The sequence below is a fragment of the Somniosus microcephalus genome, chromosome 11 (genome assembly GCF_052327205.1).
Source record: "Somniosus microcephalus isolate GS21.2 chromosome 11, FLI_Smic_1.0, whole genome shotgun sequence".
Taxonomy (NCBI): Eukaryota; Metazoa; Chordata; class Chondrichthyes; order Squaliformes; family Somniosidae; genus Somniosus; species Somniosus microcephalus.
In genome coordinates, this window is record NC_140997.1 from 198,892,832 (window position 1) to 198,914,901 (window position 22,070).

The 22,070-nt window shown below is 43.9% G+C and overlaps 1 protein-coding gene across 5 annotated transcripts in view; it reads left to right on the forward strand.

Moving 5' to 3' along the window:
- Positions 1-20,468, forward strand: part of dcp1a (decapping mRNA 1A) — an 87,866-nt gene extending 67,398 nt beyond the window's left edge. For 4 of the 5 annotated variants that reach the window (XM_086001665.1, XM_086001662.1, XM_086001668.1 and 1 more), the window contains one exon: positions 283-2,623. In XM_086001665.1, the coding sequence (XP_085857791.1) occupies positions 283-363 (81 nt within the window). In that variant the 3' untranslated portion in view covers positions 364-2,623. Of the gene's footprint in view, positions 1-282; positions 2,624-17,813 lie in introns of those variants that run through there. The other variant, XM_086001663.1, reaches the window with a different exon arrangement.
- The last annotated feature ends 1,602 nt before the right edge of the window (positions 20,469-22,070 follow it).

Sequence of the window (22,070 nt, forward strand, 5' to 3'; positions counted from 1 at the left end):
AACAGACCCACTCCCGTGCATTGCAGCAGGCAGCGCGAACGATGGGACTAATTGGTCCAATTAAACCAAAATGGGACATTAGGAGCGGCTGAAACCGGCAACGAGTCCGAAACCCGCCCACCAGGCAACCAGAGTCCATCCCGCCTCCTCCATTAAAATCGAACCCTATATGTTTAAAAGAATAGGAGACAGCTGTAGGTAATCTTATAATTATGCAGTTTAATAAAGTGTTTAGTATTGTTATTTAAATTTATAGGCTTTGAATTTTTTTGTCTCCCACAGAATGACACTGATTTTTTAAACACAATCCATGAAGCCTATCTACAGAATCTTCTAAAGAATGTAGGTAACATCAAATTATGAAGAGACTGGTTAATCTACATTGAACTACAGGAGTGAACATGTCACCACAAGTATAAATAATTCAAATAATTGCTGTGTTGAGCAACATGATACTGTGAGAATGCAACCTTTACTTCGCAATATTAATTGTCTTGGTCTCTACATTTATATTTTTTGATCATCAGTCTTTGTTTACATTTACAAAGTATTACTGTATTGCCGGTTTAAATATTGTAAGCACTTCTGTGAAAGTATTTGGCAAAATGCACAGATAGGTAGTAGTAACATCCTACTTTTGATGCCTTAAAAGGTACAGTGTAGTTAATGAGCAATAGATGTTTCCCCTGTTTTGAGTTTTTTGGTTTCTGTAAGAAACATTTGTAAAATGACTGTTTTATACATGTATCTTTGGAGTTTGTTCCTTGTTTGAGAACTTGTCTCAATGGTTTTGTCACCTTTTTTAATGCATAAAATAAGCATTCTGTGGAATTGCCTGTTTTAAAAGTAGAACAGGCAGTTTGCAGTGTTTTAAAGGCAATAAAATATTTTTATTGCTTAGATACAGAGGAAGGTGTTTTAATCACTATTATTTTAAACAGATTTTCCAATTAAATTAATTTGAAATTCTATATAAATTTGTATAGAAGTGACAGACTTCTCCTTATAAATAAACACACAGGTTATAAATTGCAAGGTAAGCCAGACACTAAAAGTCAATCTATCGACACAGCTAAATTCCTTTCCAAATTATCAACTGTCTGCTCCTCAACACTGACCCTGAATGTTTGTTTATTTTGCATTGCAGATCCAATTATAGCTTTAAAAAAACAGCAATAATTAATAAAAGCAGAGTTTGAAGTTGTACCATGCTCTAAATTAAACTTGCACATTTTTGCATGTTTATATCAAAATAATTGAGTGAAAGCAAGAAGCTGATAACACACTTTCTTGCCTTGGGCTCAAACTTCTTCCCTATATTAACATCACCTACTGATATTATAGATAAACTGTGGCTGCTTTACATGTGTTTGGAAACATACAAATCAAAAATGAATTTCTTATGCTAGCAATAGAAATGTGTAAGTTTGCATGATTTGTAATAGCCAAAAAAGAACCCTTAATCTCCGGACAAACTTCCTAAGTATATTTTAGTCATTTGTAGTCACTAATTCTGAAAACAGTTAACTGGCATACCATGTTGCAACTTAAGTTTAAATTAATCAAAGCTACAAATTGAAGTGTGTCTGCACTAGAGAAAGATTTTCCGTGTAAAAGAGCTGATGGGAATTATTATTTTTTTTGTAGTTGAATATTCAATCAATTCGTGACTATCTGTTCGTAGTGGTGTCTTTTTTGCATATTGCCAGTATATTACTGTGGAACTCAATTAATATAAAGTGAAACAAAAACTTCAGCTAGAAGAATATTTAGCTGCATGTATGTCAGTTGCTCAATAAACTAAACTAAAAAAAACTTTTTGTTATCACATTGATGTCAACCTTCTTTAGTAAAACAAAATCCAAAGATTGGATCATATTTTTAGTGCTCTACGATCATTATAGCTTGCTTCTTGAAATAAATTTAGGCAGTTATTAGTTGTGATAACTTTAATTAGTAAATTGTTCAATTAATTGATATGTCCCTACTACATGCCTGTTGTTTGCAATAGACTGGCAAATATACATTTTCCTTTTAATTTCAGTTCAAATTTTCTTTAATATGCTCATTTTCTTAATTTTTTTTGGTTATCTTTCCTCCTGTTAATTGATCATCATACGTCTCCTCCTCTTACCCTCCTCTCCCCTTTCCCAGCACAACCTACCATTCCTCATTAAAGAGGAGGCAACCTGTTCTCGTGCCCCTGCCAGTGCTGTAGTGTAATTAGCCACAATGAAGTACACAAGAACAACCTGGGGTGAGACCATGATCCATATAGGAAGTGCCTGTACTCTGCGCCTCTCCCCTTACTGCCAAGCTAAGATCAGGAAGTTACCATGTGGGGAATTGGAAGCACATATACACATCTTGGCATTCTATAGCACAACAGGTTGCTCCATCATCATTCTTAATGCTTAACCTCTTCACGATTTACTTGTGGTTTGCTTTGTATGTGTGGAATGCACGCCTTGTTCGTGGATTTTCACATCTCGGTACCTTTTTAAAAACAGCTATTCTGTGGATTAATGAGCATTTGGAACAATTTCATTTTTTTGTAATTCTGCAAGTATATTTTTGTAATAAAAATAATTTAAAAGGGTGTTTTTTAACACCTACAATAAAACTGCATTGGTTCATGAATATTTTTTTAATAAGCAATATATGATAGATTATCTTTGTGTGTGTGTGTGTGGTCCTGTGAATTCTAACTTGCCAGACCTCGGATTTTGTGTCGATACAAAGCTGTTGCAGATGCATCAGTGGTATTCTAATTCTGGAATCTGGTCCGTGTTCTCCCCACTATATTTAATCAGGTGGTGTGAGACCACTTTCAGGAACTAGGCTAATCTGTTTGAGATTCACACCAAATGCAGTAATTGCAGTCCAGTGTGAAACAAAGTTTTAAATGTTTTCAAGTTTAAATGTGAATGTTTTCAATCTTCTTGCCGGCTTTTATCTAACGTTAAAATTTAACTCTGGTGAGCACAGAGCTTTGTTGCCACGGAGCAGATGTGAAGTACGGCCAGCAGCATAATTCATGTCTGTCAGCTGCACACTACAATATATAGGTACCATTCTAAGACATGTATTATAGCAATCCCCTTCGGTTATAATTGATGAGGTATGACCAACTGGACCACCAGACAGATGTGATGAGATCTATAAAAGTCCTTAAAATTAACTGTAGTTGGACCATTTTCTGTAATGGACTTGTATATCTATTAACAATTTTGCTCCACCATAAATACCACTTGCACATAAAAAGCTAATTTAGGGAGAGCACTAGCTGTCATTATTTTATAACACATTAAGTGTCACTACACAATCATTGAGCTTTACTCAGCACAATGTATGTACAGGAAACTTTGTGCTATCCGGCACCCATGGGACCGAGCTACTGCCGTTTTTTTAAAAGCTCCGGATAGACCAGCGTCAATGTTATCAGATGCTTTTCATCGCAGTATCTGACCACAAACACTGTTGCTCAGCAACAGCTTGTAAACACTCGGCCCCTGGCTTGGAAGCGTCTCTGAAGCTGTTGCTAAGATACAGAGACGCTTTCTAGAGCCTGCCGTGTCTGACCACAAACACTGTTGCTCAGCAACAGCTTGTAAACACTCGGCCCAGTAGCTTGGAAGCGTTTCTGAAGCTGTTGCTAAGCGACAAAGACGCTTTCCAGAGCCTGCCCGTGAAAAGCAGAAAAAAAACCTAACCAAAACAGCTGCTGATTTCTGCCGTTAGATCAAAGTTGCCGGGCATTCAACTTCCGGATAGCACAAAGTTTCCTGTATTAGCATATCTTGTTGCACCCTGAGTGCACTTATTTTCAAAAATTAAATCCAAAAGGAAAACAGTGACTTTCGGAATTTACTACTATTATGCTGTAGTTTTAGCATTGTATACTGACTTGACATCCAAAGGCGCCAGATAAGATGAGCAAGTACACATTGGTGCACTGGTAATGCACATTCACCACAGTATAAAAGGAACTGGTGCAACGCCGTACCAGAGAGGTGTTTTTTTTTTAACTTTAGAGTAGTGTCCCGGTGTAGTGTTAGTCACATTTTAATGATGAAAAAGAGCTGACTATCTAATTCCATGTGTTTAAGTATGCATGCATAGAGCTCTGACTTTCCCAATTGAACATTAATGCAAGCAGACAGTGAAACGATGGTTTTCCACTCGGATAACTGGAAACAGCTGATATTGCATATCTTGCCTTTTGGAATAAAAATGATATAAGCCTCCGCTCTGTTTGCTAGGAAATTCTGTTTTCTTTATGCTTCATATGAATTAGTGTGGAATCTGAATTTAACATATTTGGGGGTTGGGATAACCAAGCTTGGAGGGTGATTTTTTTTTTTGCATTGCACTTACCATGGGGCAATGTACTCTTCAAATGGTAAAATTGAAAGGAACTCTGCCTCTCTCAAATATTTTCTCAGAACTTGCATGAGCTAGCCACTTTGCTTGCTTTTGATTCATAGAGCCCTCACCTCTTCCATTCTGATTTGCTGCTGTTTTACTTTGAGCCACTCAACGAAGTGTGAAGGCAAGAATGACATTACAGGAAGTGTGCACATCTGAAAGATTTTTAATATACCAGGGCATCTTCCATGGGGTTTTTCATGGAACTCAGTGCAAATGTTCTCTCTCTTGCCTGTCGGTCAGCTTTATGCTGATGATTTACTCTACTATTTCCTGCTTCTCACTTCTGTCGTCGTCTTTCGTTTTGGGTAGGAGGTGGTGGGTGGGTGGCTTGGTGCAGTGAGGAAAAGGTACATTTCCACTGATGGGTGTGGGCAATCCTCGTCGCCCACTACTACACTACCTTATTCCTGCCACCTCCACTACCTCTACTTCTTCACTATCCTTTTCCGTCCCATCACCTCTTTGCTCCCATTGCCCCACCTACCCCTTCCCTTTACCCTTCATATGTATTCACCCTGTCATCTCCTGTCCCTCCCCCAGACTGACCCCAAAACCAATTTCCCAGCACTAAGCCGGGAAAACCAGAAAATATTTTTAAATTGATTAAAGTCCTACAAATAGAGTAAAGCACTATAAATGCTTTTTTTTTTAAAAAAACACATGCATATTTCCCAACTTATTGATTAGGGCAGTGAAACCATGAGTGGCCACTGTAGGCTGGCCAACAGGTGGATGGCCAGAGGGGATTATATATTATTATACTTGGACTTGTGGGTATTTGCAGATGACATGAAACTTGGAACTGTAGTAAACAGCGAGGAAGACATTAATAGACTTCAAGAAGACAGACAGGCTGGTGGAATGGGCGGACACATGGCAGATGAATTTCAACGCAGAGAAGTGTGAGGTTTTGGTAGGAAGAATGAGGAGAAACCTTGCATACTAAATAGTACAATGTTAAAGGGGCCCAAGAACAGAGCGACCTGTGGGTGCTTGTGCACAAATCTTTGAAGATGGCAGGACAGGTTAATAAAGCATATGGGATCCTGGGCTTTATAAATAGAGGCATAGAGTACAAAAGCCAGGAAGTTATGCTAAACCTATATGGTGCCAGGGTCAAGGATGTCACTGAACGGCTGCAGGGCATTCTGAAGGGGGAGGGCGAACAGTCAGAGGTCGTGGTTCACATTGGTACCAACAACATGGGTAGAAAGGGATGAGGTCTTGCAACAAGGGAGCTAGGTAGCAGATTAAAAAGCAGGACCTCAAAGGTTGTAATCTCGGGATTACTCCCAGTGCCACGTGCTAGTGAGTATAGGAATAGGAGGCTAGAGCAGATGAATGCGTGGCTAAAGAGTTGCTGCAGGAGGGAGGGCTTTAGTTTCCTGGATCACTGGGTCTGCTTCTGGGGAAGGTGGGACCTGTACAAGTCGGACGGGTTGCACCTGAACCGGAACGAGACCAACATCCTAGTGGGGAGGTTTGCTAGTGCTGTTGGGGTGGGATGGGGGGGGTGGGTGGCGCGGTGGCGGTTTAAACTAACTTGGCAGGGGGATGGGATACGGAGTAGAGCTATAGTAGGGGGTGATGCACAGCCAAATTAAGAGGATAAAAACAAGTCGGCCTGGAAGGCAGAGCAAATATCTAACGGCGCAAGGGAGTATAGCAGGGCTGGATGGCATTTATTTTAATGCAAGGAGTCTTGCGAGTAAGGCAGATGAATTGAAGGTGTTGATGAACACATGGGTGTATGATATTGTTGCTATCACAGAGACATGGTTGAGGGAGGAGCAGGACTGGCAGCTCAATACTCCGGGGTATACAATCTTCAGGTGAGACCGAGGGGTGTGTCGCAATATTAATCAAGGAGTCAATTACTGCTGTAAGGAGGGGTGATATCTTAGCAGGTTCCTCTAATGAGGCCATATGGGTAGAACTTAAAAACAAGGGGGCAAGCACTTTGCTGGGAGTGTACTATAGGCCCCCAAACAGTCAGGGGGAGATAGAGGAACAGATATGTAGGCAAATCTCAGAGAAGAGTAGAAATAATAGGGTAATAATAGTAGGGGAGTTCAACTTCCCCAATATTAACTGGGATAGCCAGAGTATGAAAGGCTTTGAGGGTGTGGAATTCTTAAAGTGCATCCAGGAGAGCTTTTTGAGCCAGCATGTTGAAAGTCCTACAAGAGAGGGGGCGGTACTGGACCTAATTCTAGGGAATGTAACCGGGCAAGTGGTAGAAGTGTCAGTAAGAGAGCATTTTGGTGACGGTGACCATAATTCGGTGAGATTTAAGGTAGTCATGGAAAAGGACAGATGGACCGGAAATAAAGGTTCTAAATTGGGGGAAGGCCGATTTTAATATGATAAGGCAGGATCTGGCCAAAGTGGACTGGGACCAGATACTTGTAAGAAAATCCACATCAGAGCAGTGGGAGTCTTTCAGAAAGGAAATAGAGAGAGTACAATGCCAACATGTTCCCGTAAAGGTCAAGGGTGGGACCAACAAGCACAGGGAACCCTGGATGTCGAGGGATATACAAGAATGGATTAGGAAAAAAAGGGAGGCTTTTGGCAGATACAAAGGACTAAAAACAGTGGAAGCCCTAGAGGAGTATAGAAAGTGCAGGGGGGTACTTAAAGAAATTAGGAGAGCGAAGAGGGGGCATGAAAAAACACTGGCGGGCAAAATAAAGGAAAACCCCAAGGTGTTTTATAAGTATATTAAGGGCAAGAGGATAACCAGGGAAAGAGTAGGGCCCATTAGGGACCAAAGTGGCAATCTTTGTGTAGAGCTGGAAGATGTAGGTGAGGTTTTAAATGAATATTTTGCATCTGTGTTCACTATGGAGGACGATGTAGGCATAGAAATCGGGCAGGGGGATTGTGATATACTTGAACAAATTAGTATTGAGAGGGAGGAGATACTAGCGGTTTTAGCGGGCTTAAAAGTGGATAAATCCCCAGGCCCAGACGTATCCCAGGCTGCTGTGTGAGGCAAGGGAGGAGATTGAGGGGCTCTGACACAAATTTTCAGAACCTCTGGCCACAGGGGAGGTGCCAGAGGACTGGAGGACAGCTAATGTAGTACCATTATTCCAGAAGGGTAATAGGGATAAACCAGGGAATTACAGGCCAGTGAGCCTAACATCAGTGGTAGGAAAATTATTGGAAAAAATTCTGAGGGACAGAATTGGTCTCCACTTGGAAAGGCAAGGATTAATCAAGGATAGTCAGCACGGCTTTGTCAGGGAGAGATCATGTCTAACCAATTTGATTGAATTTTGAGAGGGGGTGACTAGGTGTGTGGATGAGGGTAGTGCAGTTGATGTAGTCTACATGGACTTCAGTAAGGCTTTTGACCAAGTCCCACATGGGAGACTGGTCAAGAAGGTAAGAGCCCATGGGATCCAGGGCAATTTGGCACATTGGATCCAAAATTGGCTTAGTGGCAGGAGGCAGAGGGTGATGGTCGAAGGATGTTTTTGTGACTGGAAGCCTGTGTCCAGTGGTGTACCGCAGGGATCGGTGCTGGGTCCTTTGCTGTTTGTAGTGTACATTAATGATTTAGATATGAATGTAGGAGGTATGATCAGTAAGTTTGCAGATGACACGAAAATTGGTGGAGTGGTAAATAGCGAGGAGGGAAGCCTCAGGCTACAGGACGATATGGATGGGTTGGTTAGATGGGCAGAACAGTGGCAAATGGAATTTAACCCTGAAACGTGTGAGGTGATGCATTTTGGGAGGACTAACAAGGCAAGGGAATACACAATGGCCCAGTAATTCCGGTCTCAACGCGTGAGTACGGACGGGGTACTCACGTGTGGGCCCGTTGGAAGTGCCGGATTTCAGCATGCACAGCGCATGCACGGAAAACCGGCATTTCCTCTCCTCTGAACCAAGGGGTTCAGAGGACGAATGCGTGCGCGCTGAAATTCCTTTTTTCCACAGGTTTGCGCGTGTGTTAAGGGCCTCCTTTTTACGAATGTAAAAAGGAGACGTAAGGACTTCATTCTTTAAGGTAAGTGGTCTATTACTTAAAATTATAACACTTTTTCCACAGCTTTATTATTTTTAAAGAATTTACAGTAAGGTAAGTGTATTTTTAGACCCTATTTGTTAAAAAAAAAAAAAAATTTTAATTTGATTAATTGTTTAAAATAGTTTTTTTTACAGTTATTCATAGTTCATTTATTTAGTGGGATTTTTAAAAACTTTTATTTGTAGTTTAAGTGCTGTTTTGGGCGCCTGAGTTTTCATGAGTTTGACAGTTCTTACTATCAAACTCATGAATGAACTTTTGCAACCTCCCATTGGTTGCCCAGTGCCCACATGATCCCAGCCGGCTCATCAAAATAACTACGCTTTAATTCTGTTTAAAACTACTTTACATTCTTCAAAATAATGTAAAAGTATTTAAAATTTTATAAAAGTTACCTAAAGATTAATAAAAATACAAATAATTTATTTAAAATGCTGCTCTGCATGTAAAATTGCTTTGCAGCTTGTGTTAAAAATTGAGGGCATGGCCTATGTTAAGGAGACCTCAAGGGGCGTGTCTAACTTAGACTCCGCGCTCGAGGCTTCGTGCTGGCTGCACTCCTGGGCGGCGTGACGTCAGACGCTGCCCGGGAGTAATCAATTGAAAACAGGAATTGCAAGCGTCCCGGGAGCAGAACGGCAGGCGCACCAGGTAAGTGCACATCGGGGGCTTGCACGCGCGGCAAGCCCCCGAACCTAATTTCTGGGCCATTGAATGGTAGGACCCTAGGAAGGACAGAGGATCAGAGGGACCTTGGTGTGCATGTACATCGATCCCTGAAGGCAGCAGGACAGGTAGATAAGGTGGTTAAAAAGGCATATGGGATACTGCCTTCATTAGCCGAGGCATAGAATATAAGAGCAGGGAGGTTATGATGGAGCTGTACAAAATGCTAGTTAGGCCACAGCTGGAAGACTGTGTGTAGTTCTGGTCACCACAATATAGGAAGGATGTATTGGAGAGGGTGCAGAGGAGATTCAACAGTATGTTACCTGGGCTGGAGTGCTTCAGCTATGAAGAGAGACTGGACAGGCTGGGGTTGTTTTCCTTAGAGCAGAGAAGGCTGAGGGGGGACCTGATTGAGGTGTACAAAATTATGAGGGGCATAGATAGGGTAGATAGAAAGGAACTTTTCTCCTTAGTAGAGGGGTCAATGACCAGGGGGCATAGTTTCAAGATAAGGGGCAGGAAGTTTAGAGGGGATTTGAGGAAAAACTTTTTCTCCCAGAGGGTGGTTGGAATCTGGAACTCACTGCCTGAAAGGGTGGTAGAGGCAGGAACCCTCACATTATTCAAGAAGCATTTAAATGAGCACTTGAAATGCCATAGCTTACAAGGCTACGGACCAAGTGCTGGAAAATGGGATTAGAATAGACAGGGCTTGATGGCCGGCGCGGACACGATGGGCCGAAGGGCCTCTTTCTGTGCTGTATAACTCTATGATTCTATATAAAACAGTAGTTCGGCCACCGCTGGAGTATTGTGTGCAGTTCTGGGCACCACACTATGGGGGAGAAATTCAGTTGTTAGCGCCACCCGTTAGCGCCTTAAGAGGGCGATAAGTGGGGCGCGATGCGGCTAGCGCCCGGGCACGGCGAGACCTGCGCCTCTCGCGAAATTGAGCAGACATTTAGCGGCGGCGCAAAACCGCAACGCCCGCTCAGCTGCGCGCGCAGATCCTGACGTTATTTCATGGTGCAACGCCCTTGGGGCGCCCCGAACCGGAACTTCAGTGGCGCCCCCCTCCTTTCCGCCTGGCGCTCCCTGCGACTGGTTGACCTGAATGGTTCCCAGTCACTGTGGGGCTGGGGGGGCACTATTTAAAGGGGGCTCTTCCTGGCTTCATTGTGGTAGCCATTTTTGGACCACTCCTTCTGTGAGAGAGAGAGAGAGATTTGCAGTGAGACAAAGGGAGAGAGCTTTCTGCATTGAGTCAGCGCTCGCAGAGGCACTTCTGGCTTCGGCCCAGAACTTTGTAGTTGGTTTGCTTTTTCACTGGCATAACCTTGAGTGGCCACATACTATGGGGGCTGCAATGGGTGGAAACGTTGGGTTTCTCTATTGCATTGAGAGGACTCAGAGACGCAGAGAGAGAGTGCCAATCATGGCCAGACGGAGATGGGCCAACAGGCGTCGGCACAGGAGACCTTACCCTCCCAGGCTATTCCGCCAACAGTTCTCATACCTCAACATGTCTGAGGAGCAGTGTTTTTGGAGGCTTCGATTCAGCAGGGAGGTGGTCACTGAGCTCTGCCACCTGCTTCAGCCAGATCTGCAGCCTCAACTGAGGAGCAGGACGTCTCTGTCGGTGGCAGTGAAGGTGACAGTGGCTCTCAACTTTTATGCCACTGGCTCCTTCCAATCCGCTACTGGGGACATTGCCAATATCTCCCAGTTCGCGGTGCATTGCTGCATCTGTCAAGTCACAAATGCCCTCTTTAAAAGGAGACGTCAGTACATTTCTTTCCCCATGACCCTGGACAAGCAGCAAGAGCGCGCAATGGGATTTGCAAGAATAGCGGGCTTCCCCATGGTGCAGGGCGCCATTGACTGCACGCATGTGGCTTTGCTGGCGCCGCAAGAGAATGCCGAGGATTACCGCAACCGGAAGGGGTTCCATTCGTTGAACGTTCAGTTGGTGTGTGACCACAGACAGCTGATACTCGCTGTCAATGCCCGCTTTCCAGGCAGCAGCCACGACGCCTTCATCCTGCGCCAGACTTCTGTGGCAGACCTTTTTGAAGCCCCGGCTCACCCAGGAGGCTGGCTTCTCGGGGACAAGGGCTATCCTCTGTGCACCTGGCTGATGACCCCGCTCCATGTGCCCAGCACCCCTGCTGAAGAACGATACAATGAGAGCCATCAAGCGACCAGGAACATCATTGAGCACACAATCGGCGTGCTAAAGCAACGGTTCAGCTGTCTGGACCATTCCGGGGGAGCCCTTCAGTACTCGCCTGAGCGAGTCTCCCATTTTGTTGTGTGCTGCATGCTGCATAACCTGGCAATCCTCGGGACTCAGCCACTGCCACCAGACATTGGAGCACCAGCAGAGGAGGAGGAGGAGGAGGAGCACCAGGACAGGAGGGAGGCACAAAGTACAAGGGCCGTCTGTCAGCAGCTTATTGCAAGTTGGTTCTAGGCCCCCTCTGAGGGAATGGCTTGTGCCATTGAAAGAACATGAATGGAACTGTTCCGCAACCCCTGAGCCGGTCAAGGCAACAAATAGTTCAAAGAGCAAACATGCACAATCTGAATAAAGACACTTCTTTATTTAACAAACTGTGTGCCCTTCCCGCATGACAAAGTAATAGAGAGAAACCCCAAAAAAAGCAGTCTGACACATAACTGGCTCTCACAACCTGGAGACAATGAACAAAAGAGTAACCAAAAAATGACCACGATCCTTGGCCTTCACTAAAAAAATTAACAGCATTTTGCCACACCTCCTACTTTTTGCCCTTCGAGGGTGATCTGCTTCGCTTGCGAGATTGGCCCCTTCCCACCCTGCAGCTCCTCCGCAATGGGACCCCAGTGGCTGCAGCAAGGCTGGGGAAGGCTGCTGAGTGTCAGAAACTGAGTCGGCAGATGCCCTTGAGGTACGGCCTGGACCAGCTCTGGGCCTGGAGGGCCTGGCTGCTAACTGCTCCAACTCTGCATGGGCGGCAGCAGCCTATCCTACAGGTGGTGGCAGCTGCAGTGGAGAAGTGACAGTGTTGGCAGCAGGAATGCTGCCATCCTGACAGAGGACAGCCACTCCCTGGTCGGACGACACACTGGCACTCCCACGGGGCAGCACTGCAGCATGTGGAGCAATCTGCTGAAGCACAGACTGCTGGCCTACTGCGGCGCGCCGAGGGCCCCGGCGATTCGTGCCCAATGCAGCGAGGGTGGCAGCAGTCAGTGCTCGTGTGGCCTCAATCTGCGTCTGCATCAGACCAGCCACTGACTGCATTGCACCACTAAGCACTTGCGTGGAAGCCACCTGTGCTGCACCGAAGTCCTGGACACTCCTTGCCAGTGACTCAGTGGATTCGGGCATCCTTGCCACTGCAGCCATGAGCTTAGTGTGCCTGTGCTCCGCCTGGGCGCCCATTTCCGCGAGGAGCCGCACCTCTTCTACGCTCACTGTAGCAGGACTCGAGGCCAGACTCTCCCTCTGGGGAGAAGGCCGCCGAGCTTCCTTACCACCCCCCCCCCCCCCCACCTGCGTTGCAGCAGCCCGCTGGGCCCCGGAGCTTCACCCTCCTCGGACCCTTCCCCCCTGCTCCCCTCCAGGGAAGACGTGTCCCCATTATGGCCATGGGCTGCCTCGGCTGAGGGTGGCACTGATGGTCCTGCTTCCTCTTCCTCCTCGCCTTCAGAATCACTCACAGTGGCAGCTTGAGGGCCCGCCTCCTCACCTGGCGAATCAGCATCTGAAAGCAGGGAGGTACGAGAGTTGCTTTAGCGTGATGACAGGGCGGCAGCGAGGGAGGCATGAGTGCTGCACTGCACTGTATTGGTTCGATAGTGGCAAAGGATGCTGGTGTGAGGCACAAGTGGAAGGAGAGAGGTCAAAAAGGTTTTGACCTTACCATTGCTGTCCAGAACAGGGTTGGCATCGCCAGTGGCAACGGGGCTAATCATCCGGCCTGCCATAATCCGCTGGACTCGCTGCTCCAGATCGCTGAGGTCTTGAAGGTGAGGCCGGCCTCCCTCGGTCTGTTGCTGCTGCCTCCTGTTATGGGCCAGCTTGCCCTGCAAAAGAAAGGACGGGCTCTGAGTACAGTGTGAAGCCCTGATCTTGGCTGCACTGCCTCCCATGGTCGAATAGCCCTTACAGTGTAAAGCCCTGATCTTGGCTGCACTGCCTCCCATGGTCGAATAGCCCTTACAGTGTGGAGCCCTGATCTTGGCTGCACTGCCTCCCATGGTCGAATAGCCCTTACAGTGTGAAGCCCTGATCTTGGCTGCACTGCCTCCCATGGTCGAATAGCCCTTACAGTGTGAAGCCCTGATCTTGGCTGCACTGCCTCCCATGGTCGAATAGCCTTTACAGTGTGAAGCCCTGATCTTGGCCGCACTGCCTCCCATCGTCGATTAGCCCTTACAGTGTGTAAAGTGCTGAATGTGCGTGTGAGTTTCATGAAAGGCCCATTGGTGTTGGATGAGGGCTGGGCATTGGGGCTTTCAGGACCCTTTGGCCATAAAGTGAGGTGGACATGCAGGGATGAACAGGATACTGAAAAGGGTACTCACCCTGACAACCCGAGTGAGGTCGTTGAACTTCTTCCTGCATTGCACAGGGGTCCTAGGCACCATGCTGCTGGAGGTCACTCTGTGAGCCACCTCCCTCCAAGCTTTGCGATAGTCGTTGGGCAGCGGCCTCCTGCCACTGTCCGGAAACAGGATAGATCGCCTGCGCTCCACCGCACCAACCAGAACCTGCAGGGTCCCCTCACTGAACCACTGCGCTTGCTCCCTGGCCCTCTCCATGGTCCTAGGCGTTAGAATGTGGCAGCAGGTCTGTCCAGGCTGAGAATCAGGGCTCCGATGCGCAGGATGTGGCTGCAATCCAAGATCGAACCTTCCCTTTAAGAGCTGACCGGCGCCAGCGTGCCTGCGTGCAATCGCTAACTGGCCGCACCTGCGCTGCGCCCGCCCTCGGTGGTAGCGCCTCGCTTCTCCGGCTTAGCGCCTTAAGACAGTCGTGCAGCGCCTGTTTTAGCGCTCCAAGCACCTCCTGGGGCGAAGCAGGTCTATTTAGCAGTAGGTGGCGATAATTTGCGCTGGGCGCTAAATTTTGCGCTCACTCGAGTATAACGCCCCAAACGTGGCGATACTGAATTTCTCCCCCTATGACTTTAAGAAGGATGTGAAGGCTTTGGAAAGGGTACAGAAGAGATTTACTAGAGTGGTTCCAGAGATGAGGGATTACAGTTATGTGAATAGACTAGAGAAGCTGGGGTTGTTCTCCTTGGAGCAGAGAAGGCTAAGAGGAGATTTGATAGAGGTGTTTAAAATCATGAAGAATTTATATAGAGTAAATAGAGAAACTGTTTCCAATGGATGATGGGTCGATGACTGGAGGGCACAGATTTAAGGTGATTGGCAAAAGAACCAGAGGCAACTTGAGGAAGAACATTTTTACGCAACAAGTGGTTAGGATTTGGAATGCACTGCCTGATAGAGTGGTGGATACAGAGTCAATAGTAACCTTCAAAAGGGAATTGGATAAATACTTGATGGAGAAAAAAATTGCAGGGATATGGGGAAAGAGTGGGGAATTGGGCCGAATGGCCTCCTTCTGTGCTGTACTATTCCATGATTCTGGGACAGGGGTCTAGCATATCAAGTAGGCCAGACAGTCATACAAGCACATTTGATGGGTGGGTGAGGTCATTCAGAAGTCCAACGGTAGTGTGTGAATTAAGCCCCTGCGAAGAGGTCAGGCCAGGTTGATGGGAAGAGGAGTGGCCCAAGGCCTTGAATAAGATTAAACTTAAATATTAAGAAACATGAATTTAAATAAACATACACTTCCTGCAATGCCACCTGGACAAACTGAACTGGAAATGGAGCCTGGAGGAGCAGCAGTTCCACCTCGTGTTTGGAGAACTGAAAGGTAAGTATTGTGGTAAGCATATATGCCTTGTACCCTGTATTTAAAGTAATAATTACACCCAAATGTGACACCCAAGCATAATGGAAATGGGTGTGGCAAACAGCAATTACATACAAGATGCAAGACTTTCAATATAGAAAGAAAGAACTTGCATTTATATGCATCCCAAAATCTTCCACATTGTCTGGTAGGTGGCAGTGCCATAGCTGTACTAAAACAGCTTGACTTGTGGAGCAACTAGCTATGGTGCACAGGTCTTCAGCACTACAGTCAGGATGTTGTCAGGACCCATAGCTTTTGCTACTTAGCTGCTTCTTAATGTCACTTTGCTCTGATATGTTGGTTATGAAGTTGCTTAGTTCGGTCTGTAGCCTGTTGTTTAGGATGTAGGATAGCTATAGCTATAGTGTTATAGCTTCACTGTATTGGTGCCTCGTTGCTGCTCCTGGCATGCCCTTCTGCATTCTACGTTGAACCAGGGTTAGTCTCCTGCTGGATGAAGATGAACAACTGAGGGAGGTTACAGGTTGTGATGGAATACATTTCAGCTACTGATGATGGCCTAGACACCTCATGGATGCCCAATTAGGTTTTCACATATGTACAGGGTATTTTCTCAATGGGTGCTTGGTTTATTATAATGTTATCTGACTAGATGACTATCATAATATATTTGCTAGCTCATAAACCTTGGAATGTCATCTCAGTAAGTTAAAGACTTCATTAGATTTAATTGTTTCTCATCAGAAACTTGATTTGCTTGAAAGAGAGAAAAAAAATGACTTGGGAATTTTGTAGTGTTTAAACTCCCTAAATTTAACTCTTCCAGTGGTTCAGTTGATAAAGTCGGCATGTAACTAACCTATAAATACCAGAATCTTTCAGATTTGATTCCTGGCCTTTGCTGTTGGTTGATATCAGCTAGAAATGCTGGCAGAGACACTACAATTGTCCCCAGCTCCTCTGGGCTAGGGAAGGAAAATCGGCTTGGATTCTCACTAATGATAGCTATCCAGTGATCCCTGCTAGATCATGCATGTGTGAAGATAGCAATGCGCTTGGATGTGATGCCCCCATGATTCAATAGCCTGACTATTTGGGCATGGTACCAAAAAGGAATTGGCACTTACAGAATTACAGAAGCTGATACGTTCAGGAGAGGGGGAGGGGAACTAGGTAAATAATACCCAATTATTTAATGTTAACACAAACTACACATTTGAAAAAGCACTAATTTATTTTGAGTCAGATTCAAATATATGTCTATTTTCCTCTTGTTTTTATAGCAGAAGATGTCTGTGACACTGGTCATTGCAATATGTTAGTTTACAGAATACAAACCTCAATTTTGAGAATTTATTTAACTCAACAGAACAGTTGAGTAGGTTGCTCCCATGGAATTCCCAATGGGGGTGTGCAGCTCATTTATTTCTGGATTCTTTCAGCACACTAAAACTTTGAAAAGTGCAGTCTGGCGCTATACCATGTTGGTGTTCCAATGAAATGTGCCATGAAATTATGTGATATGGGTTCATTCCCGCAATTCCAGATCTTAGACAGGCAGGGAAGATCAAAGCTCGAGGTCAAGTCTAATGAGGAACATGCTGATGTACTTCCCCGTGCCAGCAATACCATAACCTTGACAGGGCATCTAAACAAGTCACCTGCGCTCACCCCCTCAACTGAGGAATAGTGCATGGCAGGCGGAGGTCTTAAATTGGTGCATTTTTCTCTGATGAGAAATATATATGTATGTAGATACATCTAATTGTTCCTTTTTAAAATTGTGTTCCCTAACACCCTAGGGTGCCTTTGCAGTTAAAATTTTAGTGCCTGCTGTTTTTGTATTTTCAAAACTACTGTGAATATTTTCAACATGAAAATAAAACTGGAATAAATTGTGTACTGGCTTGGTTCACTAGTTGAGTCAGTGTAGCAGTGACACTGAGTGACTGTTGGTGGTGCTGTGAATCCATAGTCTGCAATGTCACTAATAGACACTGGAAGTTACTGTATCTGATATAAACTATGATGAAATAAATTAGCTGATTCTAATATTTAAAGGATGGGATGATCAGCATTTTTTTTTATATTCCTGGTTCTTAGCATTCACATTAACAAGATATATAGCCTTAAAAAATCAAAACACAGGCCAGAATAACTATTTTATCAATATGCTAGTTTTGTTCCTCATAGCAGAGCCATAATAAATTCATGTAAGTAACTTCACATCTGTTCCATTTTGTTGTTTTGAGGTCATTTTTAATCCTACCTTTTCTGTAAAGTCCCCTGAGATGTTCTTTTACGTGAGGCTATATAAATGTATATTGTTATGTTTTGACTCAGTGGAACTGGTTCACCATCTGTACAGCTCTGTGACATTGATTTTAAGGATTTCCACAAAATGCTTCTTGTATTTTCTTTTTGTCATCATTTTTTCCTCAATTTTGATTTTCACCCATTTTTGTTTTGATTTTTCGATTAAAAACCTGTTTTTTTCTACTGATTTTGCCTTGCATTGCACCACAGTTGCTGCTTCTGGTTTCCCAAAATCTGTTACTTCTCCAGTCCTACATTCTGATTTCTTCCACTATCCTCAGAGCATCATATGAAGAATGCAGAGAAGTATTTGACTGAGAGGTAAGAGGGTTTTGCAATTGCTAAAAGACTCAATGAAGGAAAGGATGGGGTACTTACCTAGAAACTTTGTTTTCTTCAAATTAATTGCAGAGCAGATTGAATCAGAGAACTTCTTGCAAGCTGGCAGCAGACCAAATTGAAGATCAATGCTGAAACCTGGAGCAAGCAGAGCATTGCAAGTGCCTTATCTTGACCACAGAGAGAGATAGCTGAACATGGATATTGTGAATGTGTTTATTTCTGTATTGTGCTTTGCTGGGCAATCCTTGTAACATACGAAGACTCACTGAAAACTTTGCACACAAGTATTAGCCTGCTACGAAAACATTTCCTATTGCAAACAATCTAATGCATAAATATTTGACTTGCAAAGATTAAAGAGCACACTAAAGACAACATGGTGTCAGCATTGTGTTTGGTGAAGCGCAGGATGCTCTGATTGTCCTGCTCTTTCTGTTCTGTTTTCCTTTTAATATTTTGTGGTGAAGAATTCAGCTCTTGTTTGTATAAATACTTTATTCTTGTCGTGTTAATAGTGAATGAGAAGTTGCATTAACAATGATATGGTCTGATACGAGAACAAATTGCAGTGTTCAGCTACGCTGTAGCTTCATAAATGGAAAAATAAGCGCAAGAAATAAAACTCAATGTCAAGCCAGATCTCCCCTGAGTATATGTCCCGCTCTCTGCACGTCGCTACGAATGTGGCAACCTCCACTGAATGGCTCAAAGATGTTAAGTATTTTCTGGTTGGTTTATTAGTAAACCCACAGGTGTCTTACATGATCTCAGGATCCAAGTATACCTTGAATGAAGAATGGCTCCAGCGGTTGTTTCACATAGTTGGATGAGATTCTTCAGTGCTGCACTACATTTTGCCAAATCATAGAATGTATTTGTACATCATTTGGATAAGCATAGTTCAAAGGATGAAAAGCAGGTGCTTTGAAACAGCTGTCAGGTAATGTGAAAGCGAGGGAAGATTCTCAGAATTAAAGGAAGAACTTGCATTTATATAGCACCTTTCAAGACCTCAGGCTATCCCAAAGTGCTTTACAACCAATTAAGTACTTTTGAAGTGTATTCGCTGTTGTAAAGTAGGGAAATGCAGTATCCAGTTTGTACATAACAAGGCCCCACAAACATCAATGAGATAAATTATAAGATCATCTGTTTTAGTGATGTTGATTGAAGGATAAATATTAGCTAAGACAATGGGAGAACCCTTCTAATACTTTCATTGGAAATTTTACGTCCACCCACGAGGGCAGACATCTGATCCGAAAGACAGCACCTCCATAAGTGCTTTACTCCCTCAGTATTGTACTGAAGTGTCAGTGTAGATTTTGTGTTCCAGTCTCGAGTGGGGCTTGAACCCACAAACTTCTGACTCAGAGTGAATTAAAGTAAAGTTCCTGGTTGAAATCTTGCAGCCCCGGCAACTGCACAGAAGAAACTGGAATTCTCACCCTCCAACACTAAAAAGATTTTTCCAACACCGTCTGACATTCTGTTGAGCAGATTTCTAAAGCAAAGAATCAAAAATTTGGTGTCAAAACCCACTTTTTTATTGGTATTTTGCCTGAAGGAAACCCAAAAAAAGGTTATAGGCGCTTCTTGGAGATTTCTACAATCATTTACATGACAAATAGAAATTAATCTTCACCTGAATCCTCGATTTTTTTTCATGCTGCTAATTCCTGTAATGTTTGTACTAATTTGACCGCACCTACAAGAACTTTAATGCCGATTATCAGCAATACCAGCAAAAAAGACCAAGGTTGAATTTGTTACCTCCATGGGAATCCCAACCTTCAATTCTGCCATCGCCAATTACATTTCTGGCATTTGTAACTTGATGTACTGCCAAACTTACTTATTCACTTTCATAAACTACTAAAATTCCCAAGAAATTTTTGCAAAAATAAAAACACAAAATGCAGAACTGCAATCCACTACAGGAGCTAACTTTTGCTTAGTGAAAACCCTGGCTACAGAAATCAAGCTATCTTTTACTTGATACTTACTGTAACATATGCATAGAAGTTATGAATACGAATAAATGTTGGTTCTTTGCACTGCTAGTTACATAACTGTGTTAATATATGTAAACTGTGTAGACAAAAAAAATAACTTTATATGTAGGGGGTCCCACATTTTGTGTATAAATGTCTTGCTACTTGTGTGTATGGGGGTTTTGCCTTTTGTGTGTATAGGGTCATTTTTCGTGTGGGTATCTCAAATTTTGTGTATGGGGTCATTTTTCTTGGATAAGGAAGTCTCAAATTTTGGGGACTTATTTTTGTGTGCATGGGATGGTGTTGCATTTTTTTGCTTATGGGGGGGTCCTACTTTTTTATGTATCGGAGCTTATATTACTGTGTAACCATATGCAGCCCACTCACTGGTTTTGACACATGTATCCAGACATTAGCTCCAAAAGGTGGGACATAGATAGATTTTTGGACTCTAGGGGAATCTAGTGTGAGGTTATGCACTTTGGCAGAAAAAATCAAAGAGCAAGTTATTATCTAAATGGAGAGAAACTGCAAAGTGCTACAGTACAAAGGGATCTGGGGGTCCTGGTGCATGAAACACAGAAGGTTAGTATGCAGGTACAGCAGGTGATCAGGAAGGCCAATGGAATCTTGGCTTTTATTGCAAGGGGGATGGAGTATAAAAGCAGGGAAGTCTTGCTTCAGTTATACAGGGTACTGGTGAGGCCACACCTGGAATACTGCGTACAGTTTTGGTTTCCATATTTAAGAAAAGATATACTTGCTCTCGAGGCAGTTCAGAGAAGGTTCACTCGGTTGATTCCGGAGATGAGGGGGTTGACTTATGAGGAAAGGTTGAGTAGGTTGGGCCTCTACTCATTGGAATTCAGAAGAATGAGAGGCGATCTTATTGAAACATATAAGATTGTGAGGGGGCTTGATCGGGTGGATGCGGTGAGGATGTTTCCACTGATGGGTGAGACTAGAACTAGGGGGCATAATCTTAGAATAAGGGGCTGCCCTTTCAAAACTGAGATGAGGAGAAACTTCTTCACTCAGAGGGTAGCAAATCTATGGAATTTGCTACCTCAGAGAGCTGTGGAAGCTGCGACATTAAATAAATTTAAAACGGAGATAGACAGTTTCCTAGCTGATAAGGGAATTAGGGGTTACGGGGAGCGGGCAGGGAAGTGGACGTGAGTCTAGGTTCGGATCAGCCATGATCCTATTGAATGGCGGAACAGGCCCGAGGGGCTGTATGGCCTACTCCTGCTCCTACTTCTTATGTTCTTAATTTCTTCACCCAGAGAGTGGTGAACCTGTGGAATTCTCTACCACAGAAGGCAGTTGAGGCCAATTCATTAAACATATTCAAGAAGGAGTTAGATATATTTCTTAAGGCTAAAGGGATCAAGGGATATGGGGAGAAAGCAGGGACAGGGTACTGAATTTGGATGATCAGCCATGATCGCATTGAATGGCGGAGCAGGCTCGAGGGGCCCAATGGCCTACTCCTGCTCCTATCTTCTATGTTTCTATGTCTATGTTTCTATCAAGGGATAGAGGGATTGGGCAGGAAAGTGGAGTTGAGGTCGAAGATCAGCCATGATCTTATTGAATGGCGGGGTAGGCTCGAGGGGCCGTATGGCCTATTCCTGCTCCTAATTCTTATGTTCTTAAATCTGTCTTATGAGGCAACAGTGGAATCCCCACCTTCAAACAGTTCCTCATTCACCTGTTGGTGTTGCCTTCTGTATTCATGGCTAAAAAAATGGTTAGATTGGATCCTGAATGGTGTAGCTCTATGATAGTGAATTTAATGGCCTTTTATCATTCCGACATTATTAAACTTGAATAGGCAGAGAGAAACCAGTAGAAATGATTTAGTACCCACAACAGGAGCTACCTTGCTAAGTAACTGTATAACATATCTGCAAGCTTGCAACATAGACTAACCTGGCCACTTTCATGAAATATTCCTGTGCTAGCCTTATTATCATAAAATATTAGTTGAACAACAATCTCAAATTGCTGAACCAGTTTGGCAAATGCAAAATTTTCACGGTGGAATGTCTCAAGGTTATTTTCCTCAAAAGCAGCAATTTAGACAAATTTCACTTCAATGTTGTCTTTCATCATGCCCACGTACCTCCATTTTAAGAAATCTTGAACTTCCTTTAGAAAGATATTATTTACTAATAGACAGTAAAAGTTTTGGATTGTCAATAGTCCCCTGTCCATTTATTATGTTCCGAGATCTAATAGTTGCTTTGCTCACTGGAGATTTAATTTCCTGATTAATTTGATAACATTTTTATACCAGACAAAATACATTTAAAACATTTCTTCA